At 39.0% G+C, this 26,338-nt stretch overlaps 1 protein-coding gene across 5 annotated transcripts in view; it reads left to right on the top strand.

Annotated features, from left to right (window-relative positions):
- SLC4A4 (solute carrier family 4 member 4) overlaps window positions 1–26,338 on the top strand; it is a 351,065-nt gene that overhangs the window by 230,403 nt on the left and 94,324 nt on the right. For all 5 annotated transcript variants that reach the window (XM_035004843.1, XM_035004842.1, XM_035004844.1 and 2 more), the window contains exons 8-12: window positions 407–564; window positions 7,341–7,428; window positions 10,261–10,415; window positions 11,032–11,151; window positions 13,768–13,942. In XM_035004843.1, the coding sequence (XP_034860734.1) occupies window positions 407–564; window positions 7,341–7,428; window positions 10,261–10,415; window positions 11,032–11,151; window positions 13,768–13,942 (696 nt within the window). The remainder of the gene's footprint in view (window positions 1–406; window positions 565–7,340; window positions 7,429–10,260; window positions 10,416–11,031; window positions 11,152–13,767; window positions 13,943–26,338) is intronic.

The raw sequence follows: 26,338 nt of genomic DNA, 5'->3' as shown, positions 1-26,338 counted from the left end.
ACTTATCACTACTTTAAATCATATTCTATTTCTCCTCTGGTGAAATATGACCCAAGGAAGATGTAATTTGTTGATCTATCCCTGTATCCCTAGGGGTTAGATCAATGCCTGGCTCATAGTAGACTCTCAACATATGTTTACTAAGTGAGTGAAAAATAAATGAGTTGTTTTATATGTAAACATTTTTTATATGTAAGCCATGTGATTATACCCTTAATATTTTTGAATCCAAAGTACAGAGTAATGTTTTTTATAATAGAATGGCTAAACATAATAGAAAAATGGCTAGCTAGAGCCTGTTGTGTGTAGACTCACATAAAGGAATTTCCTTGAGTGATATATGGAGTGTCTCTTCTTGTTCCCTTCTCTGGAAATAAGTTGTGTATTCTTGGCTTTTCCCATGCAGCTGAAGAATAAGTTCATGAAAAAACTGCCACGTGATGCAGAAGCCTCCAATGTGCTTGTTGGGGAGGTTGACTTCTTGGATACTCCTTTCATTGCCTTTGTTCGGCTCCAGCAGGCGGTCATGCTGGGTGCCCTGACTGAGGTCCCTGTGCCCACAAGGTAAGCTTCTCCCTGACCTGCTGGGGTCTACAATGTGCTTCTAGAGTGGTCTTGGCTAGATAATCAGTAGAATGAGGATACATCCAGAGCAAGCATATTGGAAAGGTTTAATCTGAAATAATGATTTAGCCTGTCTTTCATGCTATCAAATTACTTGGCACTTGTAGAGTAGTAAGAATAACAATTTAATAATTAATTGGGCCATGTACTAGTTTATTCTTAGGGATTAGTTGATTTAATTCTCACAATAATATATATATTTTTTAAAGTTTATTTATTTTAAGTAATCTCTGCACCCAACATGGGGCTTGAACCCACAACCCTGAGATCAAGAGTCGCATGCCCCTCTGACTGAGCTAGCCAGGTGCCCCTCTTATAATAATATTTTTAAATTCTAAACTATAGGGATATGGATTTTACAGATGAAGAAACTGAGTCTGAGAATTTAAGTAACTTGTCCAACATCATACAGATGGTAAATGTTTCAGAGGTCAGAGTTGCTTTAGGTTGCTCTACGTTTTATTGGAAAATTGGCAATAGGTACATATATATATACACATACATGTATGTATATATGTGATTCTGTGCATATATACACACACATATAGAAAAATCATTAATCTGCACACTTAAATTTGCACACTTTTACTGTTACGTGTTGTATCACATAAGTTCTTATTCTAAAAGGAAGCACATTACGGTTCTTAGGATCACGTCCTCACTGCCCGCACAGCACGTTACGAGGCCTCCAGTTGATCTACCTTGCAGCTGAGCTCAGAGAGTTAGAAGCTAGACTTACAGAGTGCCGTAGGTAAACAGAAGGTAATGCCTGACTTCAGCTTGTGCTGAAGAAGAGTTTAAAGAGCAGTTTGTAATCTTCGAGTTGACATCATAAAATTCGAGTTGACATCATAAAATTATCATGTGAAGAGGAACTTTTCAGGGGCGGGTGCTTTTTTTGTGGGTCCTGGGCAAGGACAAGTGACTTCCGCCTCTTTTAGGTTTCCTCAGGTGAGCAGGAAGGGCTGTGACTCTGCAGTGATCTCAAATGGTTTCAGCATCCTACACTGAGACAAGGGCTCCCAGATTAGGGGGGAAAAGGAGAACATTTCCTTATGGCCTCCCGATTCATAGATTTGGGCTATTTTTTCTTATCATACAGATATTTTCTCCTTATTTTTATATTTCTTAGACACTTAAAAGGGGAATAATATTGGTCGTTAATATTAGTCCACCAGCAAGTGGACAAATGATCAAAGGAAATGATCATACCATATTCAATTAATGGGATTATCACAATGCCTGTTTTCTGTAACTTGGTTGTTCACTTGAAAACATTCCAGCAGAGCCTTGCAGTTCTGTCTGAGCAATTACCTGGCGAACAGCTAGCTGACTCAGATCATGGCTGATGTCCAGCTCTTGTGCCCCTATGGTTTTGTTTATGTCTCTTTGGACTAATTTTACTGGGGCTTGAAAGAAAAAAACATACCATGAAGTGTTAAGTTGCTCTTGCATTTTCATTTTTCTTACTGTTTTTCTCTAGAAGCTACAAGTAAAAAATATTTTAAAGGGCTTTTTATTTAACAATAACACGAGTTAATTGAGTAGCAAATCATGACTATTTGTGAACCCCCCTATCATCTGCTCCTGTCTGGCTCATTCTTTTCTTCTGTACAGGAGAGTGTTTCTAGTCTAGAGGTGAAATACAGCATCATTTGAATGAACAAAAGGAGCTCGGCAATTCAAGGGAATGTAATTCAGTAATGTCATAAAACTATTTCAGGGCAATAATCTGAACAATATATCCAAGCATGTTAACATTTTTCCAGGAAACAGTTTTATCCATTTGCTGTCCTCTGAACCAGTGCATGCTATAATCACTGAGTAGGGAGTCTGATTAGCCTTTTTGTGTATGAGTAATGTGGGGCCATTTACAATGGCTGCATCCTGTGAAATCCAATCAAGGAAATCCCACCAGGAATGTGGTAGTCCTTGTGAAGGACTGCTTCTGTACTCAGCGGTGTGCTTTAACGCTCTACCCTGTCCTACTGTGGGGAGACCTGAAAAGTCTGGTTTTGTGGTCATTTGGTAATGATCATTTGTCATTTTTCCTTAAGAAGGGGGAAGAAAGTTATGCTCTCATGTTTATGATTGTTATTATTACTATTTGTAATAAGCAGTATTACTGCCATGCACCTGTTAAGAAGCATGGATCTAGCAGCTCTCTCTGTGTGTAGTGTCCGCATGGTTCTCTAGTTACCCTGTTATTGGCTGAATGTACTTGAGCCTTGTGCTTGCACCTGGACTGGTGCCAGGTGGGTGGACGTTATCTGCTTAGGGGCCCTTCTTGCCATCCATGTGAAGGCAAACAACTGTTCTTTGATATTTGGTGACGTGGTAGGATATGGTTATGATTCTCCCAGCATCTTGCAGACACTTGGCTTGCTGTCATCTTCTGTCTGTCCACGGAGGCTGCCACACACTCGTATTTATGAGCAATGGAGGGGATAATTATTATTATTCCCATTTCACAGTTGAGAGTTGGAGGCAAAGGGAGGATTCACTCTCAGTGCTAGAAATAGAACTGCAGATTTCTGACTCTGAAGCCAGGCTTTTGTGGGGAATCTAAGGTGCTATGTAGAACGGATTAGAACAAAGTACTTGAGGGTTTTCCCATGAAGAAAAATAAAAGCCCCTGATCAGTTTGTTCTTTTCTCATCTTGATTTTCACATTTAAGGCAAATATTATTCAGTAAGTCTGGTCCTCTAAAAAATTAGGCTGATTACTCTTTTGATATCACTGTAAGTTAATATGTATTTTATGTGATAAATGATGATTTGCCTGAGAGAAGCAGTTTGTGCTTAATTGTCAAAACCATAGAAAATCTTATTAGAGGGATTGGGTTGGAGGTCCTACTACTTCAATTCTGTCTTGTCCAACAATTCAGTTTCTAGCTGCTATTTACCGTATGTGATGTGGTTGGTTATGGTGGGTTTGTGGTCCTCATGCATCTATTGTGGAAGCTACAGTTTAGCCATCATTTCCAAAGCCGCTAAATATGAATAATGGCTTATTTGATTCACTGCTGTTTTGAGAGCAGGGAGTAAAGGATTGGTACATGCTGAGTTTATTCTAGAAATAGCTGTGATATATCAGGAAGGAGGGGGGTGCACATCCTTTCTGAAAAGATTGAGTGGTTTAGGAAGGCTGGCTCTTTTTCTGATATTATGCTCTGTTTCTGCCTATAATTATTTTGTGAATGTGAGTATGGTCCATTGGTTCCGGACAGAGATCATCTGGCACTTATTTTTGTTATGGAGAATGCTAAAGGCATCCTCCCCAAGCATAATTAGGTATGTGAAAAAGCTCACAAGAGTAGAGGAGCCTCATGAAGATTCTTGAAACAACTAGCACTATTAAAAATTCTAACTATGACTTTATTTCTAGTTATGAGTGAATAAAAAGAACTCAGTAACATAAATTAATTTCTTTTCCCCAGCTGTCAACATGGGCTGTGCCCTTCCAGCCACACAAATGTGATGTTTACTCTAATTTGTTAATAAAGAAAAAAGCTTCTGGTTAAAAATAACATCTGTCCATTGACAAAAAACAGCTTGGGTCATGAAAGGAGTTTTCAGTACATTATAAAAGCTGAGTTTGGCAAGATGTACTTCTATCATAAAAGTTGTAACAGCTTTTGCCTCTTTGAGGGTTAAAGGGGAAAGAACATGTTTCAGGCAGAGGGAACTTCAACTTGATGAGTTGTTCTGTGTTGCTAGTTTTCCAGATCTCTCATCGCCATTTCAACAGTGCAATCCAAAGTAGGGGCTTCTTAAGGGTTTCTCTTCCTACAGATGAAATTCTTCACCCGAGGTGATGTTTCCTGCTACCTATAGATGGCTAGATTTCTTCTCTGTATCATTTTAAAAGGTTGAATTTATTGAATGGTTCCTGACTGGAGTAATGGAAAAATTTCGCTGATAATGTAACATTTTATTTCTATTGGGCACTTGATGATTCTCCATTAAAGAATAAATAAATATATGTATTAATAAATATTTATATATTACATATAATATATACATGTCTTTTTAAAGGAAAAATTACATTATCCAGGAAAGAGACAGTGTACCTTTATACTTAAGTTACTGAAACAATATAATTCTCCTATATTGGGTTTATTGCTATAATATATATTATAGTCACTATTGGTCTGCTACTTCCATTCAGTCTTTGGTACTGTTTAGCAGAGACTGGAGTAAATATTTACAGGAAATCTGTGCTCTCATCTCATAGGGCTGAAGTTAGAGGCTCCGTTACTCTCTCAGCTCTTGGGATAGTTACCCATCATCTGCCAAAGTTTATATTTGAGGCCTCTAATAACTGCGAGTATTTGTCTCACTTTCTAACAAGATGGTATTTTAGCTTTGTTGCCATATAGCCAACCAATTAATTCATGTGTCAGTTGATAAATGTATATTTCCATAATGTGTATTTGTAATGATGGAGATGCTAGGGCAAGGTAGGAAGAGGTACAGAGTGGTTCTGGAAAGATCTTAGATATTATGTCTTACTGAAAAACTAATGTTTAGACACATTAAAATAACAAAACATGGTGGGTAAAGGAAACCCATTATTTAAAAATGTGTCAAGTAAAGGATCCAGGTGTTGGGTATTTTCTCTTGCTGCCCTGCGTCTGCCCCCTTTGGCTAAAACTGTGTTCTTACTGCCCTGCCTGACAGCAGGCCATTGCTAGACGGGCAAATGGGACTGGGGAATGTGAACAGTACTGTAGGTGTTCCTTAATTGGATTTATATTTTGCTTCAGTGGTTAAATATTTTTGCATATGTTGCACTCAAGTCAGTGATCTGTCCCTTCAGTAAAGTACATTTTACTGTCATAAGGAAGCACTTTATAATACTGTGTGTAGTGGTATATAATTTAGGTCCAGCTTCAAACAAAGAGAAGTTCTAGTATCGAGGGAACTTCCGTATTAGAAGAACTAAAATCCAGTTTTAATATTGACTTCCTTCATACTTGAACAGACTTTCATGCCTGCCGATTGCTTTTGCTTTTTCATCTACCGTGATAACACTTGAAAGTGAGTGTGCCGCCTCATGCCGGAACTGGTTTCTAAGCAAATAAGTATTGAACGGTTTTATGGTTATTTTGGTATAAAATCAAAGCATTCAAACTTTGAGATACCTTCTTACATTCTTAATTTCTGGTTTTTTCCCCCCTTTTCCCTTTGGATTGAATTTTATAATGAAGAAGAGAAGTTATTTATTCAGGCTTTTTAGAACAAACCCTAACACTTTGAAGAGTACTTGCTGTCAACCCATTTTTATTTAAAGTGGGGTATTTAGGGGTGCCTTGGTGGCTCAGTCGGTTAAGCAGTTAAGTGTCAGCCTTCAGCTCAGGTCATGATCCCAGGGTCCTGGGATTGAACCCCGTAGCGGGTTCCCTGCTCAGCAGGGAGCCTGCTTCTCTCCCTCTGCCTCTCCCCTGGCTTATGCTCTCTCTCTCATTCTCTCTCTCTCTCTCAAATAAATAAGTCTTTAAAAAAAAAAAATGAGGTATATAAATAAATAAGTAAAAAACAAAATTTTATTAAGCAAGTCCCATAGTATCCCTGGTCCCATAAAATTTTACCTAAGATTTCTTGTCCCCAAATAAGTATCCACAACATCTTTTGCCAGAGTGACCTGTGGAAGTCATAGGTTGGGCAGGTAATATTAGGCAGAACTGTGGACTGAAAAGAACAGGAGGTAAGAAGGCCTATCTATTCTCTCTCATTTACTAGGCACAATCTTTGGCTCATCCACTGACCTCCTTGAGCCTCAGTATCCTCACCATTAAACGGGAATAGGATGCCTGTCCTTACTGCAAAGGGGTATATGTAGTGTGAAATGCTCTGCAAGCTTTAAAAAGCTGAACAAACGTGATGTGATCATTTTTATTGCCCTTACTATCTTCATGTTAGGTAAGACATGATCATAAGCAAGGCAGAGGTGTATCCAGAGTTGCCTTTTATATATTTTTTCTTAGTCACTTACTTACGGTTTCTTCCTCCCGAGTCGAGACACAAACCTAAGTGGGGATAAGCTCATTATTGAGGACCTACTTACTGTAGCACAATGAGTGTGCATTATCAAGAAAACAAGTTTGGAAAGGAAAATGAGGACACCCACAAACGAATTTTAACTGTCTGTGAATGATGCTTTATTTTGAATTTCTCTCGTATTTCTCTTTCTTTACTTTGGCTGTCAGCATGTGGCTTACTTGTAGAGGACTTGGTTTTTGCTGACTTCCAGTCACTTCTGAGCAGAAATATTTCTTAAAAGTATGGAGAGGATCATTTGTCACTGCTCATATTGAGTAAGGAAAAGTCAGAGAAATCTGAAGATGTACTAAGTCTTTCTGGTTATTGTGTTTAATGGGCTTTCTCCAAAATTCTGGAAGTCAGTAGAAATGGAGAGAGAAGAAAGTTTAGAAAAAGAGATTGAATGACTCCCAAAGTGAAGTTCCCTGCTCAGTGGGAAACTTCTCAGGGTTTCCATGTGAAATTCTTCCTTGCCTCCAAAGAAACAACAATTTGGGTTTCACAATAGTGTGAAAGAGTATCTTTCATATTACCAAGAATATTGCCTTTGTTTTAAAGATGTATTCCAGACCTATGCTTTTTATCAACTAGGATAAACGTGTCTCAGTTTTATGTGTATTAACTTTGATGAAATGTGTTTTATAGCTTTTGCTTCTTTCCTCTTCCATTAGGTTCTTGTTCATTCTCTTAGGTCCTAAGGGAAAAGCCAAGTCCTACCATGAGATTGGCAGAGCCATTGCCACCTTGATGTCTGACGAGGTAGGCAATCTGGAACATGGTGATCTGTGACCATCCCACTTGTATAGTTTTCATACTGTGAATTGGCTGTCACGATTTATTCAGTTAGAATTATATGGTTATTAGCCTTTATGACATGAGTCACAGTCATTCATGGCAGATGAGCTGATATCTACACAGTTTTCAAAAAAACCAAATTTTATGTTGGAATAAGATATAGGTTCCTTTCTTTTTCTAAGCATTTGCAATTCTTAAAACTGATATATGTGAAATATTCTTTAAAAAGTTCAAATCACTGTATTAACTTAAGCTTTATCTCTTAAAATTTTTAATATATTCATTCTGGGAGTTCAGGTGTCCATATATCATATTGTTTTGGAAATAATGGGTTCTGTAAAGTAATGCATAATAAAAAGGAATGAGATCTTGCCATTTGCAACGACGTGGATGGAACTGGAGGGTATTATGTTGAGTGAAATAAGTCAAACAGAGAAAGACATGTATCATATGATCTCACTGATATGAGGAATTCTTAATCGCAGGAAACAAACTGAGTGTTGTTGGAGTGGGGGGTGGGGTGGGAGGGATGGGGTGACTGGGTGATAGACATTGGGGAGGGTATGTGCTCTGGTAAGCGCTGTGAATTGTGCAAGACTGTTGAATCTCAGATCTGTACCTCTGAAACAAATAATGCAATATATGTTAAGAAAAAAAAGAAGAAGAAGAAGGTAGCGGGAGGGGAAGAATGAAGCGGGGGAAATCGGAGGGGTGGACGAACCATGAGAGACGATGGACTCTGAAAAACAAACTGAGGGTTCTAGAGGGGAGGGTGGTGGGAGGATGGGTTAGCCTGGTGGTGGGTATTGAGGAAGGCACATTCTGCATGGAGCACTGGGTGTTATGCACAAACAATGAATCATGGAACACTTCATCTAGAACTAATGATGTAATGTATGGGGATTAACATAAGAATAAAAAAAAAAAACGGATCATGCATTTTTCCCTAGGTATCAGAAAGTACCTGTTTTTATGGTCTTCTTATCTTGTGGGAAGGAATTATACACACACTAAAATGCATTAGCAACCGTTACTGCAGAGTATCTAGTACTTTGGAATTATAACGTTACTCTCACAACAGCTGAGTATTGTTACACACATTTTAGGTACAATGAAACCCTAAACCCTAGTCTCAGTAGGAGAAATACAATTAGGATATGGGATCACTGATTTCTGCCTCTGTGCCTTTTTAGCTTACTCTTTTCCCAAACGTTGTCCTTTTGCTTTATTACTTGATTTGTTAGCTTCTCCATGTGTTAAGTGGAGAATAGGGCATTTAGTTATGGAAGTTCTAGTTGGTGATTACTGAGATGGTTACTTTAATGTGAGACCGAGAGCATTGATGTGTAGCTAGGCTGGTTTCCCCCCTTGAGGCAACTAAGCCTCTCAGGGGGCTCTTTTGTTTATTTTTGTATGTTTATATTTTCTTAAAAAAAATTTCTTCCTCCTAAGATGTAGCAATTAGAAATGCTCTAGGCTCTATGTGACAGAAAAATCTGATTTATAGTGGCTTAAACTATTTGGGGTTTATTCTTTTGCTCACATACCAGGAAATTTGGAGGTAGGCAGTTGCTAGAGTTGGTTTAACGTAACTGCTTCATGATAAATCAAGAGCCACGGCTCTTGTTTTGTGGTCTTAAGATGGCTACTACAGTCAGCTCCAGCCATTTCTTCTGTATTTGAGGCAGGAAGAAGGGGGTAGGAATGTTAGCTGTATCTGTCTCTTTTAACACGTATTCTAAAGGTTTCCAGACAGCTTTTTTCTTTTATCTCATTGGCCAGAACTGTCAATCCTTATCTGAAGGGCAGGCTGGACGAGTGACCCTGTGACTCCAGCCTCCGTAGTTGCTGTGCCCCCTGCGGACGAGGTGCTGGCACTTTGGACTGCCCTGCCCTCAACCTCACAACCCCCCAGACCATGACATGTTATTTGTTTGACAGCTTTTAAAAATTCTTGTTTGAAGAGAAGAGATTTAGTAGCAATCTTTAAGAATAGCTAAGGATGTTAAACAGGGGCCATCTTTTCTCCTGGTGACTAAAGAATTTGACTTACGAGGTATGAAAAGGTGTAAAGGACTTTCAGATCATCAGCTAGGTTAGAAGAATGGAATGACTAGCAAAGAGGATTACGTGCATTCTGGAAGCTCCTTCTTTGGATATCTGTATAAAAGACACGAAACATTTGCTGCCTTGGATGGCTTAGTTATTGCCTTGCTAAAAGGTTAGACAGATGATCACCTGCTTAAAGCCCTTTGCTTTACATGTTAACAGTATAACAGATTTTTCTTCGTTTAATAGCTAACATTATTTGTGTGTTTGAGAGTTGCAATGTTTGGGTCTTAACCCGATCTTAACACTCAGCTTGAACTTTTCCTTTTTGAATTACCAGCAATGGTTTGTCCCAGTCATTTTTATTTCAGAAAATGACTCTTGTATATTTCTCCAAACCATTTCATCTGGCTTCCACAGCAACTATAGCAGTTATGGTACATACCAGTGAGAGATGAAAGGCAATGTTGTGTTGCAGTATTGATAAAAATAAAAAACATATAAAAGAAACACAGCTGTTTTCTCATGCCTCTACTTATATTCTTTGGGTTCAAAATCAGAATACCAAAATAGTTTGGGACAAGCTGATAGGAAGTATGAAAATATGATTATATTGAATATATATTAAATATTAAAGTGGATTATAGATTGCCTTTCTCAGGCTCGGCATGCTGTGAGGCATGTAAGGCATGGAGAGGCATGTAGAAGGTTCTCTTGTCGATCAGCACATCTCTTACTATCCTTTAGGTGTTCCATGACATTGCTTATAAAGCAAAAGACAGGCATGACCTGATTGCTGGCATCGACGAGTTCCTAGATGAAGTCATTGTCCTTCCACCTGGGGAATGGGATCCAGCAATCAGGATAGAGCCTCCCAAGAGTCTTCCATCATCTGACAAAAGGTAAATTATCAGGCAAAAAGGTTGTGTTCAGAAAAGGAAAGGGGGTCAGGTGACTGTCCTGATACTGTGTTTTCAGGTTCCCATTTAACTTGATGTATTCTCTCAAAGGACTGTCATCGGTACTTTGGTTTGACATTTCATCGACACTGTAAAATGAATGTTGTATGTTGTTATCTTCTTCAGTGATTGCAAATTAGAGATCTCAGGTTATGATATTGGAATACATTGTAGAGATTTTTGGAGGATGTGTTGGGGACTTCCTGTACGTGTAGAAAGATGGGTTTCCTCAAGATGAGTCCCTATAGATTTAAGAGGTTAAGAAATTGGGTGGGATAATTTTGGAGAAGCCATTTTCTGGAAATCTGTTATTTTCCAGGTGAAACAGTTTCCCCTCTTGTATAATATACAACTCATTCAGCTTTTTATTTATCAGTCATTTGTCTCCCCTCTAAATATAATACTTTAAGAATTGCCTGTCAGGGTGGCAGAAGGATATAATGACCTTTCTCCCAAAGGGTTTTCAGTCCATCTCTTCATTAGTCTAGTGCATGACACAGCTAAGAAGCAGATGAATAAAATAAACTAATATTCTCTTGGGCTCTGTTGTCTTGCTTAGAAAGAATATGTACTCAGGTGGAGAGAATGTTCAGATGAATGGGGACACACCCCATAATGGAAGCCATGGAGGAGGAGGAGGAGGACATGCGGATTGTGAAGAATTGCAGCGAACTGGACGGTAACTGATGGATTCTTTTGCCATTCATGATGAGGATCTCTTGAGATCTTAATTTCCCTTCATCTTCCTATCTGCATTTGATTTGCTGGCCAATAGATATTTATATTGATTAGTCACAGGCACTGGGGACGCAACAGTGAATTGAACAAAAACTCTGTGTCCTTTTGGGTCTTCCTTTGCAGGGGTGGGAGACAAACACTGAGAAGGTGAAAAAACGTGGTGATGGTTTTCTGGGGAAAACTAAAGCAGAAGTAGGGAGTTTGGCTATGGGAGAAAGGTATTCCAATTTAAATAAGGTGGTCAGAGAAGGCCTTACAGAGAATTGCAGCCAGTGAGGAAAGTCCTGAAGGAGGTGGAGACAGACCCAGCAGATGGGGGGCAGGGAGAGGAGACTGCAAAGAGCCTGTGGTTTGTGCTGGGTTGGCATCCAGGCCGTGAAGTGAGGGAGGAGGTGTTAGAGAGAAAATCAGAGGGCCTCTGCGTGGGTGTGAGTGAGTGGCAGGAAGACAGCCATGTGCCTGTCTTCATCATTTGGCTTTTGGGATCCCATTCCTTCCCTGTATATTTACTTACAAGTGAGGAACATATTACAGAAATGAGGTACTCACAGGTCATGGTCTCCCTAGCCTGCTGTTGAGCATTCAGGCTTCCCAGATTGCTTTTGTCAATCTCCTTTGATGATAATTCTTCCTTTTCTTTCCACTGTTAGATTCTCCATTTTCTTTTGGATTAAGTAAAATTTTAAGTAGGATACTCGTTTTACAAAGATAGGACTTTTTAAGGACATTGAGGGTTTTATGAAAACACAAAAGTATGTCTTTTTAATATGCGATTGAATCTGAATAAAATGATTTTGTTCCTCTGATGACCACTTGGGTTTCTCTCTGAAATTGAGGGGACATTATTTCTCACCCCTTTTTTTCTTTTCTTTTCTTTTTTTTAAAGATTTTTTATTTATTTATTTGAGAGAGAGAATGAGATAGAGAGAGAGAGAGTATGAGAGGGGGAAGGGTCAGAGGGAGAAGCAGACTCCCCGCTGAGCAGGGATCCTGATGTGGGACTCGATCCCAGGACTCCAGGATCATGACCTGAGCCGAAGGCAGTCGCCTAACCAACTGAGCCACCCAGGCGCCCCCCTTTTTTTCTTAAAGAATAGAGAACATAAGACCTTCTCTCCCTTTATTTTTTTCTGAATAGTTCTTTACAAACTATTTTTACTAGGAATATCTTTTTACTTTTCTATAGATATGAGTTCTGGGATTCAACTCCTTTACTTACTTACTTATTATTTTTTCAAGATATGAAACATTTTAATAGAGGAAATAGGGATTTCTGAATTCCTTGCTTTATTTGTTGTTAACTTTAAGACTGCCTTTACAAAGTGTAGGTCACTAGGAAGGTCAGTTTTGATAATCTTAAATAATAGTAATTATGATAGGATTAATACCTTACATATGTTTTTTTTTGACAGTTTAAAAATAATTTTATGCAAATAATCTCATTGGTATGCAAGCATATAGAATTATATTATGTCTTTAAAAATTCAACTCCTTTATTTAATCAGACTGGAATTTCATGCTTGTATATTTCACTTCTTCCTAAATGCACTGACTGTGTGCAGCATGCCCAGTACCATGCTCAGCCCTGTGCCTACCAGGAAAACTGCAGCCAGGCCACTGAGTGCGGAGAGGGCCAGCAAGCCCCTCCTTCCCCCCCACCCCCACTCCTGATAAAGTATGATAGACTGCGGTGGAAATCTGAACTCTGAGTGCAGGGTCAGGACTTGAGAGAGCTGCTGAACTCTGAGGGCTGGCCTCCTAGGCAGCAGGAAGGGGGTGGGAAGGTTGAGATGTGAGGTTTGGTTGGGAGGGTAGGTTGACTGATGCACAAATAAGGCAGCTGACCTACTAATGTGTGGAATGGGGCCGAGCTTGCAATGCTCTTCTGACACATACTGACCTGGCTTCCTCCCTTCATTCCTCCGGGACCTTATTCCAAAGTCACCTGCTCGGGAGGTCCGTTCTGGCCACTCCAGTATTTCAACCATTGCTTCTCTAGCACTTCATAACCTTCTTCCCCACTTAATTTTTTCCCTGATTTTTAGGACCCTGAATTTGACTTATATTGTCTGTCCCCCATCTAGAAGGCAAAACCCCCGAGGGCAGGTATTTGTGCCTGTGTTGCTCACTGGTGTGTCTCCAGCACCTGGAGTAGGGCTGGGCATATTGCAGGTGCTCCGTAAGCACTGCGGAATGATGAATGGAGCTGGAAAGGAAACCGTGGCTAGCTTATAAAGGACTTTACATGCTCTGCTCACATGTTTGGATGTTTTTCTTCAAACTGAGAAATTTTAATTCATCTACACAATTCACTCTTGTCTAAAAACCAACTGTCTGTTTTTAGAGAATGTGACACCCAATTTAGTGACCACAACAGAGACAGATAGAAGAAAACGTATTCTTCTACAGTTTTCTGGTTTTCCCTGAAGTGGTTAAGTAGAGCTTGTTGATTCAAACACTTTGAATACAAATTCTTTGTGGCTTCATAGGTTATCTCTTGGTTAATTTGATGGCAATTTGTTTTACATTGTCACATGTTTGCTTTCTCCCTACCCAGGTTCTGTGGTGGACTAATTAAGGACATAAAGAGGAAAGCACCATTTTTCGCCAGTGATTTTTATGATGCTTTAAATATTCAGGCGCTTTCAGCAATTCTCTTCATTTATCTGGCAACTGTAACTAATGCTATCACTTTTGGAGGACTGCTTGGGGATGCCACTGACAACATGCAGGTGGGTTTGGTTTGGGGGAAGACACAAATAGTACAGCCCAGATTGCCTTCCTCACCCCTCCAGCTCAGCTAGAAGCAGATGGCCTTTCAGTTACTCAGCGTGATTTTCTTTCTTTTGCTGGATGCTGCATTTTACTTTGCTTCTGGCCTGCTGCTATATTTCCAGCATTTTAGTAATTACAAAAATAGCTCGATGAAATCTGGCTTGAGTCACAAGTGGGGAGAAGAAGGGAAGGAAATGAAGATATACAATTCTATTTGGGCAAAAGCGTATCAGCTGCTTTCATTTTTGTGCAGGGCACCAGGTTTAGATCTTCTACTACCTTGAGTGAGTGGACCATATTCTGTTAAACTTGATGAACACACTCTTTCTGGGAATACATGATTAGCTTTATTTTACACATGAGCACACAGTCATCAAAAAATTGAGTGATTTGCTTGAGGTTGGATTTGCATATCTATCAGTAGAACTCAGCTTTTAGGAATGGAAGTTAAGAGTTGTTTCTCCTATTCTTGAATCTGCCTGTCATTAAGCTGTAAAGACCCTGGTTTGACTTACTTTGTACAAAGCACAGTTTGTTGGTTACTCTCCAGGTGCCATTTGCCATCCTTTTTTATCAGAAACAGCTAAAGTTTCTATGGTAGAAAAGATATTTTGGATGCCCTCTAAGCATTGTGCTAGGTGCTGAATACGGAGTGGTGAGTGAAGCTGGTATTTTGTTTTTCTAAGGTTTATTTATTTGAGAGAGAGAGAGAGAGAGAGAGTGCGCAAGCATGAGTGGGGGGAGGGCAGAAAATTTTCAAGCAGCCTCCCTGCCCAGCGTGGAGCCCCGCGCAACCCATGAGATCATGACCTGAGCCTAGACCAAGAGTCAGACGCTTAACTGCTTAACCAACTGAACCACCCAGGTGCCCCTGAAGCTGGTATTCTTAATGAGAAGAACCAGATTCAAGCCCTTTTCAAACCCCGTCCTTCTGCTTTACTACTTATTACTGATTAACCTATGTGACATTCATCAGTGCTGCCAGCCAGCTTATTAAAAAAAAAATACAGCCGATTCCAAAAGATTGCTTTTCTTCTACCTTTGCTTTCTTCTCTGCACACCTTTATATTTTAGATTCTGCTGAAACACAAAAATACAGTGGAGACCACATATGATGACATGTATTTTGACCCAAGTAAAAAGGGAGAGATTACTTTAAGCCATTGTATTTAGTCTGTGAAGAGCATTTTTATTTTTTCGCCCTTATCTGTTATTGCATAGCACATTGATCCAAAACTTAGAGGCTTGCAACAGCCATTTTATTCTCCTCTCAGGGTTCAGGGGTTGGCTGATGGACTCGTCTGGGGTGGTTCCCTCTTTGGGCTCATACATTTGCAGTGAGGCGGCAGCTGAGGTTAGAGTCACCCGAAGGCTTCTTAGTCACATGTCTGGTGCCTAGGTTGGGATGTCTGGAACAGTTGGGGACAAAGGACTCTGAACATGACTTTTCCACGTGGCTAGCTTGGCTTTCTCATAGCTGGGGACTGTGGTGACCCTTGAGAGCTCATGCCCTATTTGGAAGGGGGCAGTGGCCTCTCAGCTTTGCTCCTTCCCATATGAATATGTGCTCAGTATGATTTTGATTTCTGATTTTCAAAAAGAGGCTGAAAACTCAAATTTTCTTATGTGAAATCTAGTGATTTTTAAATATTGGCAACTAATTAACATTAAAAAGATAACATTATGCTGGCCAGAAAGCACATGTGTGTTATGTTCCCAGTGAGAGACCTGCGGTGTGGGGAATAGAAACCAAGCATGGTAGGGCACAAAGATGAAGTACACCGATAGGGTGTTTTCCCCTTTTTTTTCCTCATTCATAAGATAGGAATGAATAAATTAAACTGTAACAGTGATATCAGTAGTAGTATTTTTATAAGTCTGGTCTATATCCAAATTGGGCAGTTTTTCTTCCTCCAAATGAGAGCATAATGATAACTAAATCAGATCATTCAAGAAAACAAGTGGAGAAGAGAGCACGGGGGAAGCACCTGAGGCCAGCACGAAGAACGTAAGACAGGCAGCCACGTTAGGAAAATGAAAGAAAGCTGTGATTTTGAGAGAGTGGCAAGCTAAGCTCTGTCTTTCAGAATATATGGAGACTTTCTTGTGCAGATAATTTTTAAACACGTGGCTTTCCATGAATGTTCTTTTCGTTGAGATAGAGAAATTATGACACTTCCTATATGTTAGTTTATTGCATTTTTAAAACTGAATTGAACCCCTTTTCAGCTTCATAAGACTTAGCTTTAAAACACGGCATCTGAGATGAGGAAGAAATCTGTTCAAGTCTATTGTTGATCTGTCCTAGGTGAATTTATTTCCATATGCGCAGGTTTTGGGGAAAGTAAAGGATTCTGTTGTGTAACATATGTAGTAATCATGGGTATTTCGTCTGTGATAAATGTCATGGGAAAGGCCTTGCTGGTGGAGTAAGCAGTTTTCTGAGTTCTGCAGACTTCAGGAGAAACATAAATGCTTTCAGCGCATCAGGATGCTAGGTTGTCTGCTAAAAGGACCATTTGCTGGATGTCACTCCTAGGAGTTGACTTAATTCAATGTATCAAATTCAAACCTAGGAGGATATGTGCCAGACATATTCTGCTTATTTTATTAATAGATTTTGTAACCTCTATTGATAATTTCACTGAAACTGTGAACTCAGTGTTTTAAGTCTGACTAGAAATATTGAAGGGTGTATTTTTCTTTCACTTCTGGTCTTTTTCTTTGAAGAAATGTATTGGCCAAGTACTGCAATTTGGTACTTGTAGAAGTCACAGTGGGTGGCAAAAACGCTGAAAAAGAAGGATAGAAAATTAATGATTGTTAATATGTATTTGTTGAACTAAATGGTCTATTATCTATTTCTTTTGGGCAAACTAATGCTAGTAGTGAATGGACGCATAGATCTAAGCACTGGATTTATATAGATCTAAAATAGTCTGTATAACTCGAACTTAGCTAGTGGGTGTGTGTGACGTGCGTGTGCGCACACACCCAACTCAATCGTTTTATAGTGATTTTACATATCCCAGTATTTCAGTAGGAAACATTTTACCTGTAGTCATTATACTAGATTTTCTTGCGGTGGTAGATGACTTAGATTGATATTTCTATTGGTTTTATCTATTTTAAGGACTATAGAGTAAGGCGACTTAGTATGTTGAAAAGCATCTCAGTATAGAAAGAGCATGTCCTTGAACATACAGAAGTTTTGATGCTCTAGCAAGAGAAATCTTTGCTTGGCATCAGGACAACAAAATACTTTGTGGAGTTGGTGCTAAGTCCCGAATCATTGCCCAGGTCCATGGCAGAGGTTGATTTATTCCTTTGCAAATATTTATTGAGTGTCCGCTGTGTGGCAGACACTATTTTAAGTGCTGGGGATACAGATAAGTGACCAAAATAGATAAGAATCCCTAGTCTGATGGTATTTACAGTCTAGGGTGTTGATAAGGCATTCTTTTTCTATGTCCCCAAGAGATACCGGTAGTGGTATGTAGTGGGCTTACGTAGGGGGTAAAGTCCTCTGGGTCTATTTGACTTTCGAAACACTAGATCAAGACTAAGCAGAACATTGACATAGTCTGAAGTAATCGTCAATTATATCACATGCCTTTATAATGTGGCAGCGGGTTATTCTCAAAAGCACAAGCAGCTCAAATGAGTCAACCAAGAGTAGTGTCCTTGCTTTTAAAGGCAGACAGCTCAGAGATGGTTCACATAGGGCCTTTATTGTCAGGCTACAAATAGACATGGGTGCTGGTACAAACATGTTGTGAAAACACAGATGAGTCACTGCACTGTTGTTGTTTAAGCAAACCCTTCTGCCAGCTTCTGTGCAGGAGGTCTTGCTTGCTCGAAGACAGAAATTTACATTTAGGCATTTCTTACAGAGCTGAAGTATATATATGTGGTATTAACACTAATCATAATAAAATATATGTATGTTTAGTATTCCTACATACGTACTTGTGTGTGTATCTATCCCCACATCATTAGAAGCAGATCTTGGGAGCCATATGGATCATTTCCTATGGACCTACGTTCAAAATGAAACAGTTGAAGCTACGATAGCTCCAAGTATAATCAATTGATAATGGCCACCTGGATGACTGCACAAATTTCCCAACTTGGCACACCCATCGGAGCCATCAGCCTGCACTGGGAGGACTCTAAGGCTTTCAGAGGGGTACTCATGGATTCCTTGGGCCTCTGGGGTGACTGAACTGCTTTGCCATGAGTTGACCATAGATTTATCTAGGATCCAGCCCTGGCTTGTGCCTATTTCCTGTTCCTGTCGTTCAAAAACAAAGGACTAGAGCATACGCTTTCTGAGGTCCGGGAAATGTGCAACACTTTTATTATCCTTCTCAGTACGCCCCACTCTAATAATGCTCGGGTCCTCTTGCCGTGCTGTGATGTAAACAAAGGGTTTTCAGCCTCACCATCCTAGAAGCATGTCCTTTCCACAACTAAACTCTGTGACCATGCATACCGACTCACTGCACTGTATTTATATTCTTGGTTGCCAAGCAGGCTTACCGTTCTGTTCATTTAGATACTTCTGATTAAATTGTTAAACATTGATTTAATAAATATTTATGGATAGCTTAGTCTATGGGCAAGTTACCCATACAAGGAACACTTTTTGATACTCTGTGGCAAGTCTTTGTGTTTTTAAAAGTTGTTCCTAGCTTTATGGAACACAGAAAAATCTTTTAACTCAAATCGACATTGTTGATTGTGAATGACTGAGCATAGTCTAGAATGAAGAAAGTCATTTTAATTTCTTTCCCCAGAGTAAATATAATCCTATTTTCACAAACCTTTTAGCAAAAGGATACAGTAAGATTTTTAGAATTCTGTGAATTTTGTGTTATTTTTGGAGCCTAACAGAGCACATTTTAAGGAAATTTGTCTCATAATAGGGAACATTTATAGCTGGCATCTCCAAATTTGAAGCTTTATTTTAACATACTGCTGTGCTGAGAATATTTAATCAATCTGCTGAGGTTGGAAATGTATCATTTCTTCTTCACATATGATATTCCTCCCTAAGATAGATACTTCTTTATGAAGTTTATCATGTGCAGTTTATAACATCAATTGCTTCATTATGGTGAGGACTGTGTAGTAATTTCAACTTACCTAAGTGTTGCCCTTTGGCACCAAAATGCATTTCTTTCTTGAAGTGGAAATGTAAGGTGATATGTTAATCTGCCTGAAACAGCCTTCCAGAAACATAGGAGAGTTTTAAAAAGTTAGGGAGAGATAGTCTGTTGGAATGATACAGGTGGGTTGTTTCGGTAGTCAAAAGTAAGTGTGTATTGGGGCACCTGGGTGGCTCCGTCGGTTAAGCGTCTACCTTAGGCTCAGGTCATGATCCTGGGGTCCTGGGATCGAGTCCTATGTCGGGCTCCCTGCTCAGCGGGGTGTCTGCCCCTCCCTCTCCATCTGCCTCTCCCCCAGCTCATGCTCTCTCTCTCTCTCAAATAAATAAATAAAATCTTTAAAAAATATAAATGTGTATTAGTGACAAAGTAAGGGGCCTGGCATTGCTTTCTTGCCTCCAATGTGTATGCTGGCTGTTCCTTCTCTGAGGAAGGAACTTAGCTAAATAATTTGCTTCACTTCATGTACAAGTTCTGAATTAAGCCTGTTTGATTAAGGTTAAGTCAAATGTAACCAAATTTTTCACTTACCAGAACATATTTGGTTGGTTTTTTCAACCAAAAGACCTTTGTCAACTCTTTTCTTGGTAATTAGAAAAGGATAGTGATTTGGGCAGGCTGGCGATCCCAAATGTGACATTCTAAAACTATTTCGTGTTTGTCTTGAAATTATGTTGAAATACCTTTATTTTTAATAATATATAATTATGCATTGTAGAAAATTCAAACAATTCAGAAAAACTACATAAAAGGTAATTTTACCCTTAAACTCATCACTCAGAAATAACCATTATTAACATTTTCATGAACATCTTTTCTATATCTTGCAATGCATGTGTAAGGAGATAGATTGATGTATAAGATTTTGTATAAATGAGATCATATACCTGCTGTTTCATAACATGACTAGCATTTAATGGAAGTTTTTCCACCTCAGTATGGATCTTGAACATTATTTTTAATGACTACATCTATTTATACACATGATGATGCATGTCCTATAATTTACCTAATAAATCCCCTATTAGTACACTTTCAATTTTCCCAAATTTTCTCATTTATAAATAAACTATGGTGCTTAACTATGTTTTCATTCTTTGTAGTTATCTCCTTAGAGTAAAATCCCTAGCAGAATGTTTGCAGGATATGCTTATTTTATTTTTTTATATTTGTTTTAAATTATACTCCCAAAGATTATACCAGTTTATACTACCACCAATAATGGACGGGACTGCCCACTTATATGCACTCTTTCAAAAACTGGATTTTGTCCCATATTCTCATTTTTGCCATTCAGTGGGTTGAGAATGATAGATCATTCTTACTCATTTCAAATTTCTTTGATTTTTAGTGAGGGTGAATGTCCTTCCTCATTTTTATTGACTATCTATACTTGTTTGTATTTGTGTCCTTGGTATATTTTCCTTTTAGGTATTTGGTTTTTTTCTCATTGACTCATAAGAACTCTTTGTGTAATAAGGATAGTTTCCCTTTACTTATCAAAAATATCACAAATACGGGCGCCTGGGTGGCTCAGTCATTAAACATCTGCCTTTGGCTCAGGTCATGATCCCAGGGTCCTGGGATCGAGTCCCACATCGGGCTCCCTGCTCTGTGGGGAGCCTGCTTCTCCCTCTCCCACTCCCCCTGCTTGTGTTCCTGCTCTCGCTCTCTCTCTCTCTGTCAAATAAATAAATAAAATCTTAAAAAAAAAAATCACAAATACATTTTTCCTAGATCTATCCTGTGTCTTTTCATCTTATTTATGATTTCTTTTGCTATACAGATTTTAATTTGTATTCAAAAATCTTCAAGCTTTTATAGTTTTTTATTTTGTTATATATTTAGAGAGGCTTCCCCACTCTAAGATTAGAAAAATATTTGCCCACATATCTTAGTACTTTTATGTTCATTTAATTTTTTTTATCCATCTGGAATTGATTTTTGGGTAAGGTTATACTGGCATTTGATGTTTGGGCATTTCAGATGCTCTAGGCACATATTCGTAGCTCTTCAAGAAACAAATATTGTAAAGCCTCCCTGTCTTGCCCATTCATTCTGTTGGACTTGGAACTGTGGCTCTTTGGTGAAGGTTTTGGCTCATACTTTTCTGCAAGCAGGGAGCTAATTCATCTTTCAGTCTTCCCTGTTTCTTCAGTTTTTGCCGGACAGTGTAAACAGAAATCCTGTTTATGATGACAAAGCACTTTTAGGCAGAGTAGATGGCAATAAGGATTTGACAGCTGCGATCTGTCAGGACAGAAATCACTGATTTATAGGCTGTAGCTACACAGGTGAAATAAAAAATGAGGGCTGTCTATCCAGTCTTCTTCCCTAGTGCAGATGAATGGTCTGTGTCACTGGACCTTAACAAATGCTAGCAGGTGGTTCTGATTTGGCAAGAGGAAGGGAGGTTTTTTGAATGGGTGCACCTCAAATTTGAGCCATATGAGAATCACCTGGGGAACTTAAAAAAAAAATACTGATTCCCCAGGCCTGATCTTCAGAGATCGTGATTTAATTGTTCAAGGTAGAGCTAAAGAATCCGTATTTTTTTTCTTCTGGAAAAAACAAAACAAAAAGTTCCCAGCTCATTGTCATGTGACCCAAATTTGATTTAGAGACTTGCATCATTTCTTCACTTTACTTGTAATCATGTGGCTTGGCTTTCTGCTGGGGACCTGCCATCAAAACTCCTGCAGATAATTCAGGTCTGCCGGCCTATTTCCAGTGGCCATGTCTCGATGGCATTAGGCTGCATCATTCTTCTTGGCTAGACTCCGCTGGAGAAACTTAATTTTATTATTCTACACAGTTTTTTATAAATTACCACGAACACGGGCTGAAATTTCTTTTTATGGTTAGAAACAGTTGAGTTTCTTTTTAGAAGCTTGAAATATTACAATTAAGTCAGTGAATACTTTATCATTTACTGCCAACAGAATATTTTCTTTTCCAAGTTTTGCTTGGTTGAAAATTGTCAAAGACATAGAAAATGTTTTGTTTTCTTGGGCACTTGTGCTGCATTTCTCCTGTTACCGCCGTCCACGCTGCCTGAATGGTTGGGGTGATTATTCTAAATAATGAATTCCTCAATAAAAAGGACATAAAACAAGAAGGGTCCTTCTTGAGTGTTCTGTGAAGATACTGAATTGCAGTCAAGTCAAAGTTGACAGCACACATTTTTAATTTTTAAGGTTTCATCATCTTTTGAATGTGCTTGTTTGACATTAATGCGGACAGGCATGATGGCCCTGGGGCCCTCGTCACAGGTAGCTTCAAGACCTAAAATGCTGGTGTTACCAATTACGGTTGGATTTTTTTTTTTTTTTCCCCTAAGAATCTTGTTCCTATGGTCTGACTTCTTTTATGCTTGATTTTTCTATTATGGGACTTGTGCTCATTTTCTTGACTGTTTTGTAAAATAAGGACCATCTTTGGTTTAACTTCATACCCCTGATACAAAGAGAAAGACGTTCATAAATTGTTTTGGATGTGGGTTTTGACTTCACGTCTGTAAAGTAAAACCAACTATTCTGTTTTATTATAGCCAATTCCATGTGTTTAGTAACATAAGGAATAAAAAGAAGCAACTCTCAATGGCTGTAATATTGCCCCCTAAGGCTTCTGTTGATTTGGGATTTGCTCGGGGATATGTTCAAAGTCTGAAGAGGTTTTTTTCCCCCATTTCCTCTGAGGACTAATCTTCATTTTTTTCTTTTCATGTCACTCCATTCAACTTCCTCTCTCCATGTTTTCCTTCTTCTGACGAAAAGAGGAATAGTAGAGGCAGGCTGGAGGAAGAGGATGAAGCAGCAAACAAAAGAAAACCCACGTTTCGTTGTATCTATGTTCTTAGCTCTTTATATATTATTGTCTTTCTTAGTCCACATCATTTTCCTTGAAATAGCAGTCGATTTTACAGAAGAGAGAATTAGGATGTGGAGAGGTTGGTGACTGGGATTTAATTCAGATATCCCTGACTCCAAGACGTGCTGTTTATGCTGAGCCACCTGGAAGAGACACTGGAAATCATCTAGTTCAGCTTTCTGTCTTATATCTAAACAAATACTTTATGTATATGTTACTGTTCATAAAAATGTATTATATATCGGAGACTATGCTAAACATTTTCCATGTATTATCTAATATGTATACTAACTGTTTAAAGCATAGAGAGATAAAGTAATTTGCTTAAAGTCATGGATTGAGTAAAGGGGATAGTCTGGCGTCACTTTGAGACTTTTTTTGACTTCAGAGTCCATTGTTAAACTACATCAACCCCATGTTTCCTACACAAAGAAACTAAAATCGACAAACTTGAAGTGACATTCCCAAGATCACTGGCTCTTTGGGGACAGAACAAAGTCTAGACTCTAGATTTCCTGACTGCTGGTTCTTTGCTTATTCTACTCTTCAACAGTGGGTGATTCTTGATCAGAAATGGAAGGAGATGAAAGCCTAACCAAAATGGAGCTGGAGCACTTCGTGCTACCTGATTCTGCCACACCTCTGAGCTCAGCCACACACAGTCTCATGAACTGAATGAAAACTAATAGAGGCAGGGAGAAATCAGGGCTAAAAATGTCTTTATGAGTTATAGCTATTAGAAATACACACCCACATGGTATTTTCCTTTTTTATATTCGTGAACCCTGAATATAATAAATCAGAAAACGGGTTTCTGATAGTTCACCTTATAAATTGCTTCAGATTCTAGTGAGTTTAACTGAAGTTTTTCAGTACATGAGATTATTTTTAAAGTATCTGTACTGTCAAGAGGAACATATCAAAATGTGGTGAAAATGGGGCTTTTCTCAGAAACACTGCAAGTATCTCTAAGCTTAAGCAAGTTTCCAGTGCAGTGTATATAATAAATCACCTGTCTCTGTTTCAAAATTGTCAGCAACAGAATGGAAACTGTAGCACTTACCAAAAGATCAAGTACTGAAATAAAAATAATCTGCCTTTTAACAGTCACATGGTTTCCATAAATCAAAGCCATTTTCTGGAAGAAATTCACTGTTATCTTTACTGAGTGAGCAGCAACGGCTGTTGACCTTTGATTAAGTGGAACCTAGGGTATGATTTGGGAATTTCTTCTTCAGTTCCTTTGGTGTTTTCTGCGTGCCTACAGAGCACATGGAGCGATAGTGCACAGCTTGATGAGAGGAAGAAAAATAGGAAGGCCCCCAGAGACCCTGTGCTTGCCCTCGGAGAGATTAATAGCAATGTCAGATCAAGTAGAGAATTCTTAATCTCGCATTTCTTCTTTCTTCCCTCATGTTCTCTCTTACACCCCGGTGGTACTGTATTTTGATCGTGCAGTAGTCATGAGAAATAGGCACTTTTCCATGCTTGATAAAGAATGATGCAGTAACTTTGCCTGTCCCATATACCCAGAATATGGCTTGTCCTGCCACATGGAACATTCCACTCCTACCCTTTCATGTTACACACGCTAAAGTAAGTTATGAGAAAGATAAATTAAAAGACATTTAAAAAAACCCTCATTGTCAATGCACAGAAGGTGAAACACTGCATGTCCATGAAAATCCCAGCTGAGGGCTCACCTTTTAGCCTTACTGTGGGTGAGGTTGTGGTTGTGTAGGAACCCATACTCCATACACTTGGTGTGCCACACTGAATGGGCATTTGTTTATATCATTTAACTCTTCCTGAATCTCAGTATCTTCACATGTAAGAGATCAGAACTGTTTGTTGGGCACAAGGGAATCTCTTCTCTGCATAAATACTACCTGGTTCTGCCAGCCTTGCTTGTTATTCTTCATTCTGTCCCTCTGAAGAAGAATGAGGTGGATACCCTGATGATGTATGGAATGGCTATAAAATAATGGGATGGCATTCTTCAGTCATGTCGTAGAGCTTACATCCATGGAAACTGGGTCCCCTCCTGCCAGACTTTCGACCTAGACTTCTTAGACAGAAATAGTTCTGAGCTGTTTCAGAATGTGGGTGCTTACAGTGTGAGAAGCCAGTCTTATTTGTCAACCCTTGTTTCTTTTGCCCTTTCCCCACCCCAACCCCGTTATTACATAGTACCGTTCTCAGGATTATCTGTTTTCTGAATTGAACTCGACCCTTCAAAGAGGAGGATGTGCTGTTGCCAGTGCCATTTTAAGGAGAATATTGCTGGCTCTGAAGCAGTGTAAAAAATATTTTGCATAGGGGCGCCTGGGTGGCTCAGTTGGTTAAGCGACTGCCTTCGGCTCAGGTCATGATCCTGGAGTCCCGGGATCGAGTCCCGCTTCGGGCTCCCTGCTCGGCGGGGAGTCTGCTCCTCCCTCTGACCCTCCCCCCTCTCATGTGCTCTCTCTCTCTCATTCTCTCTCTCAAATAAATAAAATCTTTAAAAAAAAAAATATTTCGCGTAATCACTATAATAAGGGTCTCTTCGGATGGCTTTTAAGTGGGTATAGCACTTAGTGTATTTAAGTTCTGTAACTTTTTTTTTCATTTTGATATTTAAACTTTTATTGCTTAAAAAGACATTTTTAAAATTTGAATGTAGTTGACATACAATGTTGCATTAGTTTCAGGTGTAGAAAGAACATAGTGAGTCAACTTCTCTGCATGTTATGCTGTACTCACCACAGGTGTAGCCGCCATCTGTCAAAATATGATGCTATTACAATATCATTGAGTATACTTCCTATGTTGTGCCTTTTACTCCTGTGACTTATTCATTCCATAACTGTAACTTGATTTTAAAAAATAATTCCTGTGTAATCATTTCATTATATGATATGATAAATGAGTGAAAGTTGCTGGAGAACTTTCAGGGCTGTGGGAAGAGGTGGACAGAGGCTGACAAGTAGATAGGTTAACTGTTTGGTGGGGGGCTGGGAATGACTGAGTGGTGTCTCAGATTACCCAGAAATCCATTCTGCTCCAAAGAGAGGGTGGTTTAGATTAAGAGATGACTTGTTTTATGTAAACATAAATCATACTTCTATGAACAGGTAACTTATTGTTCAGTTGAAGAGGGAGATCTTCCTAGTACCATTTTGTTTTAGTATACACATATAGTTATAGAGATCACACAATTTTGCTCTGTTATGTAAATTAACCTACCATTAAATATATATATATTTGTGTCTTTTAAAGCTATAGAATATTTACTCATTTGAAAAATGTTTATCTTACAGTTTTATGGTTTAG

This window comes from Mirounga leonina, unplaced genomic scaffold, assembly GCF_011800145.1.
Source record: "Mirounga leonina isolate KUSES-001 unplaced genomic scaffold, KU_Mleo_1.0 Mir_129, whole genome shotgun sequence".
NCBI lineage: Eukaryota > Metazoa > Chordata > Mammalia > Carnivora > Phocidae > Mirounga > Mirounga leonina.
This window is presented reverse-complemented; position numbering and strand designations above follow the sequence as displayed.